Here is a 21,258-nt window from a genome sequence, read left to right as displayed (position 1 = left end):
GGATGGGCTTCATGTCAGCTCACCTGTAGGACATGCATGCTTTGCATTCTAAGGTATCAGGGACTGTCATAGTGATCTATTGTGGGTAATCATATTGGGGCTAGACCTGAGAGGATGGAGGGCAACAGAAAGAGTCATAACGACCGGAACTAAAAGAGGGCAATGCTGAATTAAACCTCGAAAAAAATGTCCCTGAAGAAAGATCAGAGCTGCATCTTTATAAGAGATGCTCAACAGACTAGGATGGGCCAACTGACTTCAATCACGGATAGAGTACGAACTGCCTCACGGAGGATCGTGGTCCTCAACAAGTGGCACTATGTTAGGAGGTTGTGGGGAGTCTTGGGGGTGCAGATGAGCTAGTGGAAGCAGATCACCGAGGGTCCACTCCTCAGGGGTTACTGTATTTAGCCACTAAGTCTTCTCCGGCCTTCTGCTTCCTGCTTGGCTGTGATGTCTTTGCCAAAGAGGTACACTGAGGATGGACCTAACTAGCCCTCTGAAAACATGAGTCAAATCGTTCTTCTCTTACATTTTGCCCTAAGACAAGAAAGTAACTAAAAGGCAACTTGAAGTCAGTGTTTCTAGTTTGGAGGTTTGTCTATGCTCCTGGAACTGTAATAGCCTCTGTGAGGTCAAGAGATTTCCCCAACAGACTCAAAGTTTGTAGAAGAGGCAAAGGAATTCACGAGATGGGACTTCAACGAATCATTTTTCATCTTCCATTATCTTCCCATCAGATGGCAATCTCACCGCTGTTGTTGTGAAATTAGCATATCTCACCAAGGAAGCCAGAACAAAAGTATGAGCTGGTTTCCTCCCTTATCATGAACTTATTGTAAAACTGACCATCAATAATTTAATGCATGAAAGGGTACCAGTGGGGGGAAAAAACCCTGAAACACCAACAAGATGGAAAAACTAAGCACAAAGACGACCACATCAGAAGTTCAGGAGGGCAGTGTAAACTAAACTGCCACACTTGGTAAGTTGGAGAGGTCTCACTAGACTTCACTGGGTTTGTTAGAGTAGATGAAGGAAACCAGGTATTAGGCTGGCCTTCACATATGGATACTTATTGAGAGAAAACCCAGTATGTACAGGTTACACCTCACATGCTGTGGTGTGCCATCATAGGGATTCTGGCCATGGAAAGTCACAGCCTAACTAGCAATGTTTCACAAAAGGCATATTCATGATTTATAAATAATGATGTTCATTAAGTAATAGCCCGAACTTGGTATTACATAGGAGGGACTCAAATCAAAAACAGAAAAGTAAACTTGAGGAGGGGGTGGTGGCAAAATAACATTCCTTCTTTTCCCAGGGGTATAGAAAGCCAAGACTGTGAAGAACCATGGAAGAGTCTAAGCCTCACTGGGGTTACGTCATATCTAGAGGCGCCAGGGCATAGGCAGCTGTTGGAAATCTGGCTCTATGGGATGACTGTACAGTGGTCTCTATGCTCCTGAAAGCCACTTTGACTCTGAGCTGTAGGGTTCTTAGCAAAACAGTACCTCACAATATAAATGAATAAACCACTGTAATACAAACACTCAGGATATATCCTAAGATGAATAACCAGGATGGTGAGGGAGCTTGAAAACCACATCCGGGGAAAGAGTTGAAAACATTGAGGTTGTTTAGCTAAATAAAGACAGAACTAAAGACTGTCACAGAGCAGCAGGGAAGAAAATTTAACTGGAATAATGTCCACTAAGGTCCCTTCTACCCTGACAATCTTACAAAGAACTCAAAACAAATAAAAACAAAACAAAAAACAAAAGAAAAAAATCTGTACTAAACACATCCTTTCGAGTTCTAAAGCCAGGTTCTTTCTCTCTAGTTAACTAACTGTCCATCTTCAGAGGATGTATCAACGTAGAACATTTGGATGCTTCTCAGATCTATGGGAATTTCAAATGAAAGGGTCTTGGATAGGAATGTGCTCTCTGTGGGATGGCAGTGTGTATGGAATCAGTGTCAACCAATGCCTGTCAATCAACTCAGACATTATGAAACTTGGCAAAGACTTCTTCCCAAGAGCAATAGCTGGGTCCAGGAAACATAGATGAATATTTCTTATTGGGAAGCTTTTTACTGGTCCATTCCATCATGATTTTAGGATAATTTCCATTATTTAATGAGCTAGTCAAGTCAAATTTTTTGCTTTCAAATAAAATAAGTAATCTCTTTTCCTTTTGAGGTGCTATCTTGTGGGTTCTGATTCTTAGATACTATTCTGACACTCTGGATGTCTTAGTTATAGATTTATGGATGTTTGAATATACTCATTAAAAAACACACATACTTACTTATTGAATGTGTGACTAGAAGACAATTTGTGGGAGTTGGTTCTCTTCTTCCACCATGATCCAGGCATTGAACTCAGTTTATCAGGCTTGGCAGCAAGCCCCACTTCCTGCAGAGCCATCTTGCCAGCCCTTTCTTTTTCTTTCTGGAGACAGAATCACCTTATACAGTACGTAACTCAGCCTGCCCTTGAATTGACTCCAAGTCCAGGCTGGGTTTGAACTCATGACCTTCCTGCCTTAGCCTAAAGGATTTCTGGGTTATCACTTTACAGTGTCAAAAGCAACTTCTGGAGGAGCCATGCTGATACTGGAACAGCATGCTTCTCTGGGATCAGAAGTACTATGATAAGATTCTGAAAGAATCAAGTGAACACAGGAACTATCAGAGGACCTCAGAAGAACATCCCTCAGAAGGATCATTCTAGTTTGAAAGTAAGGATAGTGCACAGGCCAAAGCCTTTTGAGTGGTTCTGTAGGAGCTTCTCCAAATTATTCACAAATAGAATATTGCAAACATATATCATCTAAGAAATTTCTCAAGTTTCAGTTGGAATTGGTTCAGCTAAGCACCTATGATTATAATACATTCTGCAAGCATTTTCAGAAGACCTCTTACTATATGGAAAGATGGAAGAAGAAAGAATGGGGGCGGGGAGGAAGGGAGGGTTTTCTTAATGAGAAGTGTCCAATCCTGGTGATTTGATTAGCTCGTGCTTGTAACCTGTTTCTAATGAGAAATCTCCATGCTCTTTCTTTACAGCAAAGAGTAGCAAGTCTTTGCCCTGGATACTTCAGGAAAGCCACATGACACTCCACACTCAGAAGTGACTACAAATAACCATTTGCAATACCAGGCTTAGGAATTTCTAAGCAGCAACTCTAGTCAACTTTTAACTAAGAATTCGAGGGGTTCCTTGTATTATTGGCCATGTATGGCTCAGCTTGTTTTAATAGAATTTTCAGGAGAAAAAAATTGTGTAATTTACAATATGAATGATAACATATGTGTACAACATATCTCAATTATGAATTATATATTACTGTGAATATCAGTTTAAACATGTGAATAACACATTTATTAACCATATATAGTAATTACATGGATAGGTTTGTGACTAGATTAAAAGACAAGCAGGAACATTGTATTACATATATTTATATATAAAGATTATCTATTAAATATTTATATATATGAAGACTTTAGTGAATCTTCTATTGGGTGAAGCATTGCGGAGGGAAGCGCTGCTCTGAGTCCAGAGAAACTGTGATTAGGGACATCAGGAACAAACCAGGGCACTAACATGGTACCACACAGTCCCTGACCACACACAACTTCTACCTGATTATGCTAGTATAATGCAAATAACCTAGACTTACATGTCACAAATGCGCCGGGCGTTGGTGGCGCACGCCTTTAATCCCAGCACTTGGAAGGCAGAGGCAGGCGGATCTCTGTGAGTTTGAGGCCAGCCTGGTCTACAAGAGCTAGTTCCAGGACAGCCCCCAAAGCCAAAGAGAAACCCTGTCTCGAAAAACCAAAAAAAAAAAAATGTCACAAATGCTCCTGAAGATCCCAACTAGACTATCCTCAGTTGGTAGCCTCCAAAACCCAACATCATAAAGGAGGCTGTATGTTATCATTCATTTTATAAACAAAGAACTCAAAGGCATGTGCATATGGTGACTTCAGGTGTTCTCCAGTGAGCAAGAAATCTATGGGGAGAGGCAACATCCTTCTTGTGGTCCACCTACTATGCAAAGTGCAGAGGAAGCCAATGCTAGTAGAGAAAGGTAGGTGCCCACTCTCTGTTTGAAAAGATGTAGAACCAGACACTTAGCTAACATTACATTCAGGCAGGTCTTAAACACACACACACACACACACACACAGAGAGTCTCTCTCTCTCTCTCTCTGTCTGTCTCTCTCTCTTGTTCAACCACCTCTCTTTTTAATATTTTTCTTCTAAAGATGTACTTAGAGATGAGACCATTCATAACTGCCCATCCGCAGACAGATAGTGGTATGGTAATTGACACTGAGTCTGTTGAAAAAGCTGGGGGAGGGGACGAGGGGGGACGTGCTGTTTTAATAACCTTGGCCTAAAACACATTTTGCTGTATGCCTCAAAGGATTTCAATAAAAAATCAACCTGTAGAGACATATTTTCTTGGCTTAAACAACAATCCAAAGCATATAAATGTAGTCCAACTATAATGACATATTTATAGGCCAATAAAGCTTACACCGCGGCTTTCATACCTCACTTAAAGGAACTCTGTGAGAAACAGTGTTATATAAAATAATTTGATTTTTTTCAAACTATAGCCCAAGGAATAAAAAATGCAAGTTTGCTATATTTAACTGATAGTATTTATACTCCTAAGTTGCTAAAATTTTTGTAAAATGAAATAATTCTTCATTTGACTACTCCTAACTGCCATACCAAATATGGGTATCAGGTCCACTTTATTACAAAGCTAAGTACTGTAATTCTAAAGACAAAAATAAATAACTAGAGGCTTGTGTAGTGAATGATTTAATCAGTCTGATTCTTCTGGAAGAACAGGTTTTTGTGTTCGTTATGCTTATGAATAACACATTCTTTAACCCTTCTGTTTTTACATGGCTATTTTTCTTCACTTAAAAAAGAAATTCAGTATGAAATGGGCTGAAAGAGTAACCCCCACCCCAGGAAAACCTCAATTGGTGTTGTTGGTTTCATGTGGAACTTTCTTTTCCAGGGAGGGGGGGCACGATAAATGTGCTGCATCATATCTCAGACATATCTCAGAAGTGTTTATGGTTTTAACGATTAGCTTTTTCACTATCTGAATCTGTAGTTGTTGCCAGCACTCATTTAGAGTCTTAAATGAAAATTCTGGAAGGTTTAAAAAATAGAGGTGATTTTTACAGGAGCTACCACTGGGCAATGTTTTTCTGTGTACAGCATTAATTTGTTGCCAGATACACATTTGTGTTGTTTTATTTTGTTCTTTTGCTGTTCACAGGGAGACAGGAAATGACACAAACTGGAATGGGAGGGAACTTACTAACGAGTGCTAGAGGGGTTCTTTCATTTCACTGGTTTTTACATTGTACAAATCTGTCTGTAAGGGTCAACCTAATTCTTTCGTTATTATTGATGTTTTGAACAGGCTAGGGGAACTGGGCTTTAAAGAAAAACAGCACGCTGAAAGCTTGACTTTATCCACAAAAAGGTGAGTTTTCCGTTCTCTGCTCACTTCCGGGCCAGCAGGGGGTAGGGTCCTTAAGCAATCTCAAAGTTCAGTTTTCTTTGATGAGAACAAAGAGAAAGGCTCTACAGAAGGAAGGGCCTGGCAAGGGGAGAGCTTCAAACTAAAGATGTGGTATTAGAGGTGGTTTTGGTGTGGCAGAGAGAGGGAGAGACAGAGACAGAGACAGAGACAGAGACAGAGAGAGACAGAGACAGAGACACAGAGGCAGAGACACAGAGAGACAGAGACACAGAGAGACAGAGACAGAGAGAGAACGCTGAGGTAGAAAGAAAGGCCAGCAAATCTTTTCACGTAACAGCCAGAGAACAGAAGAGGCTGAGGAGAAAGTCACTGGTACAGGACTGTGCATGGCCAACAACACCTGGTCTAAAAGTCCCCAGTTGAAATCCCAACAATGTGGACTCACAAATTTCAGATCCCAGAGATAATGGAAACTCATTACATTAAGGAAAGTTTGTGTTTCTCTTTGCACGTTATTACAACACAGTGTGCATTCCAATTACGAAAGCTATTTGTCTCGAATTCCCCACAGCTCATACCAGCCCAGTAGAATTTCAAGGCCCTAAATTCTGTCCTTAAAGGGGTACTTTGCACGTACAAAAATAAAAGGTATGTGGTCTTTCTCATCCCCCAGAGGCCTGTCAATCAAGCTTCCTGTTGAAAGTTCTTTTCCCAAGCAAAATCTCAGAAATGGGTCCCAAATCTCTCTCTCTCTCTCTCTCTCTCTCTCTCTCTCTCTCTCTCTCTCTCTCTCTCTCTCTCTCTCTCTCTCTCTCTCTCTCTCTCTCTCTCTCACACACACACACACAAACACCCCAAATCTTCTAGGAGTCCAGATAATTCTAAGGCAACCATTAACCATTCTCCTAGTAAATCTAAAATGCAATTCTATTCCAAAGCCACAAGTCTACATTTTCAAGATCAAACCCCCATCAAATGCTTTAAATAGTTAGACAAACTCATTTCTGCTGGCACCAATTGAGGGGTCTGGCAGGGGTAGGGTGGATTATAGACAGTTTTTTCCTTTTCTTTTTTCTTTTTATTTTATTTTTATTTTTTTATTAAGGATCCAAGATTCTCAAACTCTTTTCAAATAGAGTTAAGAAATTGGGCTTCTTTTTGTGCTCATCTATAAACTATCTCTTTGAAACAGAAAACAACTCTGCTATAAATAATCTTGTTTACATGTGTGACATCAAGCTTAACCATCTACATAGCCTTTTGTCCCCCATGGGTTTCCTGTTTAATGTTTTATTAGTAACACTATATTCTATAATTCAAATTTAAAAAAATCAAGGAAAGAGTTTGATGTTAAGGGGAAAAAAAACAAGACAATGGAGATGCAATTGAGATCACACTAAGACGGTAACACAGTAGGTTCATTATTATTCAACATTCTTACACATCATAAAAGTAGTTACGCTGTGTTGATAAGACTGTGGCTGTTAGCAGTTAATATGTAAAGACAATTTTTTAAATTCCTTGGCTTAGAAGAGAGAATGCTAGCTTAATAAATTTTCTCTAATTGTGTGCATGGCAATTTGGCTGTGTGTCTAAAATGTTACCATCCGACATCTATCAAAAAGCTGCTGGGGAACAGTTGCTATTAAACTGCAGCATGGTCTTAAGAATATTGCTCAAACAGCACAGCTTACCACAAACCAGAGTCACATGAAAGAGAGTCAGTTCCCTGGTGCTAGTCAGTCTTTCTCTGTCAGTTAAAAGAAATCATCAAGGTTTCTTGTAAAAGTTAAGTTCCAAGTTAAAAAAAAAAAAAGAAAGAAAGAAACAAGGAAGTTGTCACATTAAGGCATAAACCAGGGCCATGAAAATCAGCATTGTGCTAGACTGAAAGAAAAAGACTTCAATATGTTAAAAGTGAAGTTCCTCTTTATGTAAAGAGGAAATAACTAGTCTAAAACAGAGGTCAGTAGCTTTGGTCTTGAGTAACACTAGAAGAGCAGGGCAGTGAAGGCCACTGAGGGTACAAATAAGTCACAACAAAGAGTGGACATAGTCTCATAGTCACGGGAGGAGTGGCTGCTGAGGCAGAAGAATTCCTTCATCATGTGAGACCTTTCATGTCCCTGTCTTTCAAATGGGAGGACAGAAGGTTCCACCTTAACATATTTACCTAAGGCCACACAGCCCAGAGGCAGAGCTGATGTTCAGATATGGCCAGAACACTCCAAAGCTGGAGAAAGAATCTCTCTGAAGTCCAACCCTCCTTTGTGGAAGACAAGGAAGAGAGACTAAACATCTACCCCAGCAGTTTCTAGCTCGTTAGTGAATCACCAATTTGCCTCATGTTGCTTCATACCTGAAATTCTGACTTGGTATTCCTAGATGCCATACTACCCACCTGCAGCAAATATTTAGTCTTCATTAGTTCAGTACTAGCCCTAATTAAGTCTTAGATCTTGATGGCACATAAAATGTTACTTTGAAGCCATATGCTGTGTCACCCAATATGAGGCTTTACATAAAGGAGACCCTATAATGCAACAGACCATATTCATTCTAGGCATTTCCCAATTCGTAGTCTTGGGCCCCATTAGAGTAAAGCAATTTTATACACATAGGTAATACACCTATATATAACTTCTAAAAATTTATATACTATGTTATGTGCTGTACAGTTTTATGAGATACAATTCTTTGTGCACACGTGCACATGTGTGTGTGTGTATGTGTGTTTATAGGTACACATTGTGTTTCACTATGTGTGTGCGTGTATCTTCCTGTGGAGGTCAGAAGACAAGCCAACATCCTATTTTGTGCACCTCAGAACTCATCCATCTTGGCTTCTTCTTCTTCTTCTTCTTCTTCTTCTTCTTCTTCTTCTTCTTCTTCTTCTTCTTCTTCTTCTTCTTCTTCTTTTTGAGACAGGGTCATTCCTTGGCCTGGAACTTATCTATGAGCTTAGGTAGGGTGGCCCTAGGGACCTTCCTGTCTCTGATTCTCCAGTGCTGGGATTACACACATGCACTATTGTGCCTGGCTTTGTAATAGGGGTCCTGGAGATCAAACTCAGGTCTCATGCTTATAAGGCAAGCATTTTCCTATCTCAACATCTCTCTAAGCCCTAATAGGTAATTTACACACAACCTATAATATTTTTAAAGATTCATTTTTGTTATTTCTAAGTGTGTATGTGTATGAGCTTGCGAGTGTGATTAGAGGCATCTGTTCCCCCTGAAGCTGAAGTTTCAGAGGGGTGTGAGCTGCCCAGAACAGGTGCTAGAAAATGAACTGACATAGTCTAAAAGAGGAGTATGGTTCTTAGCTAACACTGAACCATCTCTTCAGCCCAGTAATATAGAATTATGTTATATAATTCTTACATAGTACATAGTTCTCACGTATATAATTATGTTATTTCGTGTAAATATATGCATAGTGTTTCCAGAATAATCTATAGCATGCTTATAGCTCATTGCACATTCCTACACATTGAATTTCGAGGCCATACTTACCAAGATCAGCCTTCTCCTTGAGAACGTCTTTGAAGTTGAGCCCACTGTTGAGAGTTGACTGCCTGTACCTGAGGAGAGCCTCCTTCTGTCCATTTCTTCCAAAAGCCTCCGTTTTCACTGGTGTGGCTCGGAGCCCACACCTCCACTTGGAGAAATCAGAATGCGCCCATTTGACCAGGTCTTCTAACTTTACGATCACCTTTTCGGAGACAGCGATGACCTCATCCTACAAGAGGTGGGATGAACAGAATATGTTACTCTGGGTTTGGGAAAGTGATCCATTCTCAGCAAAGCCCACTGGGATGCCAGGGACAGTCTAAGTCTAGCCTTGGACAAGCAGACAATGTGTGGCTTTTAGGACAAGAAGAATACCATGAAATAATTTCAGCTTACTGGCTTTCCAGGCTTCTTTATTTAAAGAATCATTTATCCATGTTTGCTGTGAGTTAGGAGGTCTCCAAAAATAAGGCAGTAATTGTAACAGGCATTTTAAATGCCAGTCACAGAGCCTATCTACCTAACTCCTTGAGTAAAAGCTAATTTTTAGGTGCAATTAATTGCAAATGTAAAAAGCGAGGCTGGATGACTAATGGTTAGTCTTCATATAAATGGCCTAAGTAAATCTAGAATTCTTGGAACTCTGACTCACCCCTAAATTCCTATGTTTATGGTACATTTTCCCTTGGCTTATACACAAATATTGAATTTAACTTTTGTCCTAAAAATTAAATAAAACTGTGATGTAATCCCCAAAGAAATACTTCATAAATGTTATATGCTTCCCACTGAAAGCAACTTACACATTCTCGAGTTTCTGCAAAACTTTGCAAGCTGAGAAATGAGTGGACTTTTTCTCTTTTAATACATGCGGGGGGGAGGGGCAGGAGGGCGGTGAGAAAGCCTTTGAATCTAAGAAAAGTCGTTGAAGCTTCAGTTCCTCCCAAGGATCATAAATTTGAATTTTAAGCATCTGTAATTGCTTCCAGGAAACAAGTTTTCTGCCTCAGAATTAACCCAGCAGGATATTTAGTAGGTATCTATATGTAGAACAAAGAGGTGCCCGGCCCAGAGATCTTCTGGAAAAGCTCCTTCCCCTGCTTCTAAAGGAACTTATTTGACATTTTAACTTGAACTGACTTTCTCTGACTGAACACTTCTCAAGAAAGCTTAGCTGTGAAAAACCCCTAAAGCTTACAGAAATTTTTAAACTAGTTCTGACAAAACAACAACAGGAAGATGTCTCTAAGCTATTAGACAAAAAGGAATTCGCAATGGAACTTGCCTAATTTTGCTTTTAAATATGACTCCATCTTCCCTATCCTGCCAACACACATACAAACACACACCCCACACACCTAACACTCTACATGCCGTATACACACACTCCATACACCACACACACACACACACACACACACACACACACTCTACACACACCACACCCTACCCCCTCCCTGCACTGCCCCAACTCAAACAAAAAGGGTTCTATTAAGATGATGTTTACACAGTAGGCAGCACTCAGTTTTGTTCTTCTAAATGTTTTAAGGTAAGAGGTAAATTTTGCTTTTCCTTATCCGGTTCAGGACTGCTTCTGAGAAAAAGACATCTATTAAAAAGAGCAGTCACAAGGGCTCTCTCAAGAATGGAAAACAAGACTGGGTAACGGGATCCCTTTTCTTATCTTGATCAAATATGAACTTCCAGTAAAGGCAGACAAAGTGGAAATTGTGTTTTACCCTCTTCTGAAGAAAATACCTCAAGACTTTATAAACGTTACAAAATGCCATTTTCGGGGCTGACTTCACCCACAATCACCACACCAGCTTCGTGAAGACCTCTGCTCTTCCTGAATTTTAGAGCTATTACATGATGATTATGAAATGTCAGAATTAAAAAAAAATCCAGGCTGGGTATTGTTTCAAAGCATATGGGAACAACTTCTGGGATGGGGAGGGGGTGGGCACAGCAGCCATAGCATTCAGAATATTCTGGAAAACAATTAAGTAGCATGGTATATTAGTCTCTGCATTAGCACAGATGGAATTTGGCAACGTTTTGACCAAATAAGGCTTCCTAGAATAGACAAGTTTGGAGATGAGTGTTATTCTCAAATAGCCGTGTGATCAAATGATTATCATTTCAATTACCAGTTGCTTCAGATCTTTTCCGAGAAATGACATGACTAGCCCTGGCTAACTTTCAGCACCCGCCGAACAAATAGTTTATTAACCAAGAGAAAATACAATCCTTATGATGTCATTAATGAATAAACTTGTCTTTCAAGATCTTCTCTATAGATTTGAGCTCATCTCTCTCTCTCTCTCTCTCTCTCTCTCTCTCTCTCACACACACACACACACACACACACACACACACTCACACACACACTCACACACGGGGCGGGAGCAGGAATTCACCCAAACATAAAAAATCGAAAATCCAAGTTGGCATTAATTGTGAACATAGCCGTGTGCTTTATATGGATTCATAGGGACACCATCTCTTCACCATTGTTAAATGCCAGGGTTTTAAAGGAAATCTGATAAGGACGGGAAACAGCACACAAACCTCTGAAACAAAACAGTCCGCATGAACATGGAAACTGTGTCAGGAAACCTTGCTCTGTGCACACAATGGCATCTGTCACATGCTCATACTCAATATTCTGAGTCAGTGCTGACTAACTTTCTCATAGTGCCCGTTCTTGGGCAACTCTCTGTGTCTACGAAAAGAATCCCAATGAGCACATGCCGTGATTACATGAGCTCTCGGCAAACTGAGCATTAGTGCTGAATAAATATCCCTGCTTTACTCTAATACAACACAAAAGGATCACAAAGAAATACACGCCATTATTCTATTAACAGACCCCGACTTTTCAATTAACCCAGCGTTTAATCAATATTTATGTAGGATGTGTTAAGACACTTGCTATATCCTTTCCCCCTTTCATCAGTGTTTTAACTATTTCTGTAATTGGGATTTTATTTCTGCCACTCTACAAAACCAGTTCATTTAGGCATGAACTCTCTAAGTCAGAAGAGACGATCTGGGTAAGAAGTCACAGAGTAGCCCCCAATGTCACGACTGGGCCCTCCTTGTATTCTAAATGTAGGAAAATTTACACCTGAAAAAAATCTAGACTTCAATCTTTTCTTCTAAAACAAAATAAGGAAGGAGATGGAAAAAAAGGAACAAGCCAACCAAAATCAACAACAGAAACCACCAGAAACTGAACAACACATGCTTTCTTTTTACAACATGTGAAATCCCCTATATGCTCTGACTTCCATCCTGTTGTGGTCTCCTGACCTGCTCTGCCTAACCCAGACACCAGATATTTCAGTGGACACATCTTGATGTGGTCCATCTCCTTTGTGTACCTGATGAGAGCCCTGAAGGTCAGTGACACATCTTATTGCTGACTCAATTCAGGGCCTGGGTGGTAACCCAGGTTTCCTCTCTGGTGACTGCAGCCAAGGGGCCTAGGTTCAAATCCCAAACCTGGAATTTGTTGCTAGGAAACACTGGGCCATTTCTTGAACCTTCCTGGGCTTCAATTATTTTGATACATATTTTCTTTTAAAGGAGGAGAGCAGCTACCTGCCACAGTTATTGCCAGAATTCATGGGGTTGACACAAATACTTTATCAGCGTTAGCCACGTGTTACTATTATCTCTACCATGTGTCTTCCAGACTGTGATACACATAGATGAATTTAGATGATTCACAGGAACACACACACACACAAGCACAAACACACACACACACTCTCTCTCACTCTCTCTCTCACACACACACACACACACACAATACGTTTGAAACAATGTTGAACGGGGAAAAGATGTAATGGATGTCTTAATGTGTCTCACATAAGCGTTGATTAAACGCTGGGTTAATTTCAAAGCCAAGGTGTGTGCGTGTGTGTGTGTGTGTGTGTGTGTGTGTGTGTGTGTGTGTGTGTGTGCACATAATTAAGCAAGGAGTAATGGGTTCCATATATCACATCACATAGTTCCTTGCTTAATTGTTTTGTGATTATTTTAATTAATGGAAACTGATACTTTTTTCTACTTGTGTGAAATGCAGAATGTTTCTTATTTAAATAAATTTAATTTTTAAAAAGGACCAATTTGAACACAGTCATGAAGCAAACACAGGGGACGTGGATGTAGGAAGAAAAGGATGAGATACTTAAAAATGACTAAAATATGGTGCTGTGCATTATATCTGAGGTTCTCAAAGGACAGCACAGAAACCCTTAGAAATCCCTGGCCTCTTAGGGATCCACGGGGTCCAATCAAAAATTACAATTACATGGGTGATTGTTGACCTTTTTCTCCCTCTCGTTCTCCTTCAAGAGCATTACTGGGTTTCCCTGAACCTGCAGCAGATGGCAGATGCCACAGCAGAGTGGCAAAGAAGCAGGTAGGAGACCCAACAGTGTGAAGCTAGATCATAAAGAGATTAACAAAGTCCATAAGACAATGTACACCTTTAGTCATTGAGACTATATTTCATGATTCATGACTGCCACAAAAATGTTACATGTTCACAAACTTCTTCAGACTCTTACAGCAACCATCATGATAATCAACAGACAAGAAATTCACCCACCTTAGCAAGCCCCTCCTCAGTCGTGATCATGACACTTTGTCTAACCACCTTCTGGTAACAACTAAATTAAGTCGCATGCACACTGACCCGTGCTCTATGATACCTTCTATGATGGTTCTTATCACACAGCGAGGCACCCATGTCCTTACATGAAAAGACATCTTGAATCTTGAGTGAGTAGTGTCTATTGGGTGGACAGTCACAAAGTTTTTTCAACCCTTCACTGGCAGAAGGACATCTGGGATGTTCCAATTTGGATAATTTACAAACAGCACTGCTATATTGTCCCATGCCCAGGTCTTTGTGTAAGCAAACATTCTCAGTTCTCTAAACACCTGGGTGAAGGGTTACAGGGTATATCCAGTGTTGGAGCAAGCGCCCATGTGTTTGGTTTCTGGGATGGCTCTACTATTTTGCATTTCCACAAGTAGTGACTCCTATCCATGCCATCACTTGACACGACACTGTCACTGCTAATTAACTGTCTGGTGGTTTCTCACATCTTATCGGTTTCCAGTTCCATTTTCCCCTCATGACTAATGATGCCAAAATACTAGTTTCCAGGTACTAGTTTGGTATCTGTACTTTTTTTTTTGCTAAATATATATTTAAATCTTTTATATGGTCTTAAAAATGTGGTTGTTCTCTTACTCTTGAGCTTTGAATGGTTTTGTAACTTCTGGGTTCAAGTCATTTGTCAGATTTATTGATTGAACTCCATCTTATCAGGGGCAGGGAGATGGCTCAGCAGGTACAGGGAGCACTTGTTGACAGCACACCCCACCAGGCACCTCACACACACTTGGAAATTCAACTCCAGGGACTCCATACTTCTTCTGGCCTCTGTGGACACCTTCCCACACACTGTAAAGCGTGCACACGCACACACAAACACACACACACACACATAGAGTAATAAAAATCTTTGGAAAAAATAATGTCTTTTCACTGTAGCAGAGCCTGTCACTGAAGAAGTCTTAGATTCATGTGTGTGTTGCTGGCTCACTTTTTTTCTCTTATGGATTGAGAGAGAGAGAGAGAGAGAGAGAGAGAGAGAGAGAGAGAGAGAGAGAGAGAGAGAGAGAGAGAGAGAGAGAGAGAGAGAGAGAGAGTTTTAAACCTCTGACAACTTTGCCTAATCTCAGGTCACAAAGTATTGGTATTTGCATCCAAACATTTTGTACTTTTTACATTCAGCTGTGTGATGTGTTTGAACTTAATTTGGAGTTAGGTGATGAGAGTCCACATGACAGCCATTGTTTTCACCTATAAGTATCACACTACTATTTCGTAATGAATTTTATACTTCAGTAGTTTCTGTTTCACTTTTAATGCAATAAAAACCAACAGCTAGAGCTCACATAAACAAATATTCTGTGAGTCCTCCACTCTTTTACAATAAAGGGTCTTGAATGAAAAACAAAGCAAAACTTAAAAAAACAAAACAAGGCCGGGCGTTGGTGGCACACGCCTTTAATCCCAGCACTCGGGAGGCGGAGGCAGGCAGATGTCTGTGAGTTCGAGACCAGCCTGGACTACCAAGCGAGTTCCAGGACAGCCTCCAAAGCCACAGAGAAACCCTGTCTCGAAAAAAAAACAAAAACAAAACAAAGGTTAAGAACTTCTGTATTATTGCCACCAAAGTAGAGCATTTTCTTATTTTTTCCCCTTGACCTCCTTGTAGTATTTGACTTAACTTACCCTTGAACTAAAACCCTCTTCGTGCTAGGAAGGCCTCAATGGGGTCCATCCCCTTACATGGCTATGAGATCACCTACCACACCATCACACATCTGTGCCTGTTTCTCTATGCTCCACCTCCTTGAGGAGAGCACAAAGAAGGATAGAGCTGCCTACACATGGCATGCATTGCTGGAAAGAGACCAGCTTAGGTTACCCACGTGCTCGGCGCTGGACCTGGTCTTTGTTCTGGAGTCAGACACTGCCTTTGAGTTCCAGGGCTGTTAACTGCATGTACATCTTTGAAAAGAGAGTCTGGAACAAAGGTGATCAGTGCACTGATCTGGAGCAGACCCCTGGAGAACAGCTGCCCGGACAGCTGCCCAGTACCCGCAGGGTCCCTCCACTCTGCTTAGCTGTATCCTGGGTTTTTGTTTTTTGCTTCCTCATTCCACGCCCAAGGAGAAAATGGAGGAAACGTTCTTAGATGCAGGCTAGGCCCAGATTTTCCTTTTGTGTGTTTCATTCTTTGAGGAAATCACTCTCCATGGAGTTTCACAAAGCTCATCTCTAAAGCTTGTGATGACATTCTAAAGTCCAGTTCCAAAAGTTCAGCCAGGTCCCAGCTTTCAGTGTCTCAGCACCAACTGAAGCTGACTATACAGCTGCTTCTGCTAGCTTGATAGAAAATACCTCACCTGGCATGAGAGGAACTGAACACCCCAGTCCTAGCTATGGCTAACTACTCCTCACTAGACGAGCTTCCATTCTTTCCCAGGGAGAGCCCTCAAGGCACAGAATAAAAGATGCCATCTTCTGCTTCCCTTCCAGCTGGGTGCATCCATGTGGCCAACTTGTGAGCAGTGGTATATAGTAGTGACATTCGAACCTTCCAGTTCTTGTGCACAGAGAGAGTGAGCATGGCTTTAGACTATACAATTGAAAAACAGATGGTAGGGGCCTAGCCCTCTCAGGACAGCCACAGCCTGGATCCATCTAAAGACCTTAGCTAGCGAGAGAGGGAGATTTTGAACTTCTGATGTGTTTAAACAACCATAATGAATCTTTGAAACACACAGCTATGTCTTTGCTAACAAATTCTGTGTCAGGAGGGGGGAACCTCTGTCCTCCTACCATGTGGCAGCAAACAGCAGACCACTTGTGGAGCAGAGTTTCAGTCAGCTAAGCCCCAAGGGCATAGCAGAGGGCTTGTGGGGGAGGGGGAGGGAACCAGAGCAGGACATGCTCATCTCAGTCTGCCATGACCATCTCAGATTTCGAAATGTGCTCTGCAGCCTTTAAAACATGGCAGAACTTGGGAGCACAGAGCACAGGAATACGTGGTCATAACTAAGCAAACCGCGAGGCCGAAAGTGTGGCTCATTGGGTTCCACGAGAATGGGTCAAGGTGCAGAGAATGGGAGACTGTAGGGTGCTTAGCCCTAAATGGAATACACGGATCACACTCTTGCCCCCAAGGCTCAGGGCTCATTACAGAAGAAGAGAGAGTGGAAAGATTATGGGCCAGAGGTGCTAGATAACATCAAGGAAGCTGGTTTCTGGATCAGCAGGCCAGGGGCACGTAAGAAACCACAGCAACTGTAAGGCCATATGCAATATCTGCACAAGCACAAGCCAAAGAAAATCCCTGCATGGAAGTGGGATGTGAACGTGGAATCTGCCGCTAACTAGGGAGTGATTGGCATCTCACAGCTGCAGGGGGAGAGGGAGAGTCCATTTTCTCTAATAATGGGATCCTTGGTAGGTTGACTACATGCCAGAGCAGGCCCCTCTCCAGAAACTAGTTGAGCAACACAAACTGGACTTGATGGGGGGTGGGGGAGAAAACTCAAAGTTGTCTGGAAAGGGAAGGGAGTGTGGTTGAGAGGGAAGAGCTGGGGAGGGGATGAATGTGTTCAAAATACATTGTATGAAATTCTCAAGAAGTGAATTTTCGAGCTGGGGAGACGATGAGTATGTTCAAAAATACATTGTATGAAATTCTCAAGAAACGAAAAAAAATTTTTTAAGAATTGTATATTTTCATCCAGATGGAAACTAAGAATGAAGGAAATGACCATGTCAACTCCTACAAAGTATCCTGCTTGGACAGGCACACGTCTGCTGTGTACTGGTGCCCATCAGTAAAGGGGAGGGCATGCCACATTAGAGCCTAGCTCTGTTGGTACCTCCTGATCTGCAGTCCCTCCTCCAACACGTATATAATATGAGGCACCTCCCGTTTGCTCAACTGTAGTCTCAAACACTGGTGTTGGTGGTTTGCTCACAGGACACTCACAGGTCTAGCACAAATGTTCGTGTGCCAGGTAAATGAATAGCGTTAAGGAAGATTTTTGTTGGCCTGTGGTAAGGTGGGGGAAATAAGAGGGTCACGGAGAGCTTCATCATGCCATACTTGCTGGTTTCAATGACTGCGCTCGTAGCTCTCAGGACCACAGCGAGAAGGAGACTACTTCAATCAGGATAGCCCAAATGGGTGAGTGGCTACAAAGGAAGCCACAGAAACTTGAGTCTGTGGGGTGGGACATGAAGGAAACACAAGAGATGGCTAACACAGGAGCTAGGCTGATACCAACGCAGTGACACCATCCTAGACCAAAGGGTCACAGAAGGGCAGGGTTAGTGAGCAGGGTCAGGTCAGACACTTCCACCATGTGCTTGGATAGACCTAGGAATAACAAAAGGAAACACGCTTGCCTTGAAACACTTCTCATCCCAAATCCTAGAAGGGCAGCACTGTGGCTGAAATACCTGTTGATGAAGTCTACATCGGCGGATGGAGAGAGGAAGTGACCAGCCCAGACATGGAGGGACCTCACAAACATACTCTCCACTAAAATTCTAATCTTTCCTCAGGATTAATATCACCCTCTCTGACCTGAGGATAGCAACAGGTGGTAGCTGTTACTTCCTAATGTCCTTATGAAGCAAAAATGAGAAGCTATCAACTCTAAGTTGTCTACGTTGGTGTCCTCACTGAGAATCACTGCTATTATTACCTGAAACATAATGCCAAGCCTTCCTTTGGCGTCAGTATTTGGTGATGAATTGCATGATTCTGTCATCTCCAGTGAAAGATCAGATTGTAAACATTTTCTAGAGTCACATTTGTACCCTTGTTTAACTCTCTTGTCCTTCCTGAAGAGCCAAGTGCTGTGTTAGATGTAAGGAGCACGGGCATAATTAAAAATATTTTTATTAAAAATGTTGGAGAGAGAGAGAGAGAGAAGTACTCCTTGTGGAAATTAATTTTGCCTTTCCATTTTGTGATTTTTGGATTAGAACCCTGCTTGTCAGGCTTGAAGGTAGGGGCCTTTATTTACCTATCGAGTCATCTTGCTATTCCTTTTAAAGAATTTTTATTACATTTATTTTTTATTTACTGTGTGTGTGTGTGTGTGTGTGTGTGTGTGTGTGTGTGTGTGTGTGTGTGTGTATGTGTTGACATGTGGAGGTCAGAGGACATCATGTGGAAGTCAATTCTCTTCTACCATGTGGGTTCTGGGAATCAAATCCAGCTGACTCCTCTCATCTGCCAATTCCCTGGGATGGGTGTGATTTGGAAAACCTGAACACAAAAGGGACTCTCATTTGCATACAGTGAGGCAGACATTGCCATTCAAGCTCTAGTTAAAAATATGGAGAAGCTACTCTGTGGTGGGTCAGTGACAGATCTTAAAACATGCTACGGTTCATCTTGAGTCCCAAGCTTCTCGAAAGAGTTCCTGTCTTCTAATACGGGCCCCTCCTCTTCCAGCATTTCCATTACTCTCAAGAGTCACTGAGTGAAGCCTGTAGCTCCATGGACTATGAGAATCTGTCCTAGCACAATTAGAAGACATTGTCACACAGAACACGGCTCTGGAGGTGTCATGTGTTAAATGTAACGTGACCTGTAATGTGACTGTCCTGCATGGTAAGGCCCCCAGCATTTGACCATCAAGTAAGTATTTCAAGAAGTACTAAATATTGTGTGTTCCTGAATACATCTTAATATATTGCTAATCTAAAACCTGTTAGGCTTCAGGCTCCCTGCCTCAGGAGACTACCCCCCACCCCCGGCAAAAAAAAACAAAAACAAAAACCAACAAACAAAAAAACAGAGAGAGAGAGAGAGAGAGAGAGAGAGAGAGAGAGAGAGAGAGAGAGAGAGAGAGAGAGAGAGAGAGAGAGAAACCTCCCAGAAATAGCCTGCAATTAATTTCCAGTTCCATTTTCTTCCCTTTTGTCTTTCCTCCTTAAAATTAAGAACAATTTTCACGGAGATGGAGAAATTGTATCCCAGAGTCCTAGATATGTGAAGATATGAGTTGAGAACTGGGCTTGGCTGTGTTTCCTTTGGCCAAATTAGTGGGCTGTTAACGCCACAATCTGTGTTTTAACTGTTTTCAGATTGCTCTATCTAGCCAGGCACCCAATTATATAGCTCTGGCCACTGAGACAGAAACAGCAAAAAGATAAAGGAGCCTCCTTCGGTATGAGAACTCACCTGAGCAGCTTCTAAGAGCATTCTCCTGTGTGTTTGTCTCTCTGTGAGGAGGCACTGGCCGCCTCCTCCTCAATTGCTTTCTACTTAGTTTTTGAGATACAGTCTCTCACTGAACCTGGTCCCCAACGATTCAGCTGGTTTGGCTGGCCTATGACCACTGGGGATTTTCCTGTCTCTCTCTCCCTCCTCACCCATAGCATTGAGATTATAGGTGCAGGTTTATGATGGGTACTGGGAATTGAACTCAGGTCTTCATGCCGATGTGGGGAAAACTTTGCCAGTGTAGCTGTCTTACCAGCCTTTTATAAGCATTTTCTGTTGGAACTAACTAGTCACACTGACTCCAAAGTTCAACTACTGCCTTGTCCTGATCTTTTATTATGTGGAATTACTCAAAAACATTAACAGCTTCTGGGTTTGTGTTTTGTTGTTTTTGTTTGTTTGTTTGTTTTTAGCTTAACACATGACCCTCTCTTTAGTCATACATACAGTTCAGTAGAACCAACATTGCAAACACCCTCAAAGGAATATAGGCTGGCCATTCAGTTCATTTGGTAGCATGCTTGCCTGGTGTGCATGCAGCCCTGGATTCTATAACAGTGCCTCAACCACCAGACATGGTGGCTCACAGGTTTAATCCCCGCACTCAGGGAGTAGAGGCTAGAGGATCATCAGGTCAAGGTCACCTTTTGTCATACAGTAAGTTTAAAGCCAGCCTGGGCTTTCTGAGACCTTGTCTCAAAACGAAACAACATTGTCTCAGGGGAAGAAAGTAAATGTAGTGTGTGCGTGTGTGCGTGTGTGCGTGTGTGTGTGTGTGTGTGTGTGTATTTATATATATATTTCACGGCACCTTCTCTTCAGACATTTAGTGCCTATATATGTACGTCTGGAACATGTTGCTGGAAATCAACTCGCATTATTCCTTAAAAGAAAAACAGGTCAATCTCCCCACAGAACTGGTAACTTCTATGGAATTTAGGGGACAGCAGACCCGCTGTTCTTCTGACTTGAAAAACAAGGTTGAAGGGCTTGGAGGTGACCCTGGCCAGAGAGTTCACTCACTCATCTGTCCTGAATGATCTTGCCCATTAGAAACACAAATCCAAGGAACAATCCCTCTTATCTGGATTTTTAGTTGTCTTTCAGAACCATCTTGATTTAACGCCCCACCCCAATGACCATTCAGGACAGAGACAGATTTCCTCTTATGTACCACGATGCTTGCATACATCAGCTACAGGCTCTGCATTCCCCTTCTCTGTAGATTTACCACATCAGATACAATGCCCTTTCCAGGTAAACTCCCCAAATTCGTTGATCAAGACATTAAGTTTTTTGTGGGTTGTTTTTTAAGACTCAATATGGCTTGTTGACACACTGTAAGACTAACAAATCCTC

At 41.7% G+C, this 21,258-nt stretch overlaps 1 protein-coding gene and 1 long non-coding RNA gene across 5 annotated transcripts in view; one reads left to right on the top strand and one right to left on the bottom strand.

Annotated features, from left to right (window-relative positions):
* Positions 1-21,258, bottom strand: part of Arid5b (AT-rich interaction domain 5B) — a 172,959-nt gene that overhangs the window by 134,477 nt on the left and 17,224 nt on the right. For all 3 annotated transcript variants that reach the window (XM_005070801.4, XM_040732479.1, XM_040732480.1), the window contains one exon: positions 9,050-9,275. In XM_005070801.4, the coding sequence (XP_005070858.1) occupies positions 9,050-9,275 (226 nt within the window). The remainder of the gene's footprint in view (positions 1-9,049; positions 9,276-21,258) is intronic.
* LOC121134353 overlaps positions 1-21,258 on the top strand; it is a 55,883-nt gene that overhangs the window by 30,498 nt on the left and 4,127 nt on the right. The window contains exons 3-4 of one of the 2 annotated variants that reach the window (XR_005871445.1): positions 5,472-5,534; positions 19,126-19,311. This is a non-coding gene — a long non-coding RNA (uncharacterized LOC121134353). Of the gene's footprint in view, positions 1-5,471; positions 5,535-9,038; positions 9,160-19,125; positions 19,312-21,258 lie in introns of those variants that run through there. The other variant, XR_005871446.1, reaches the window with a different exon arrangement.

This window comes from Mesocricetus auratus, unplaced genomic scaffold (assembly GCF_017639785.1).
Source record: "Mesocricetus auratus isolate SY011 unplaced genomic scaffold, BCM_Maur_2.0 Super-Scaffold_100027, whole genome shotgun sequence".
NCBI classification, from domain to species: domain Eukaryota; kingdom Metazoa; phylum Chordata; class Mammalia; order Rodentia; family Cricetidae; genus Mesocricetus; species Mesocricetus auratus.
This window is presented reverse-complemented; position numbering and strand designations above follow the sequence as displayed.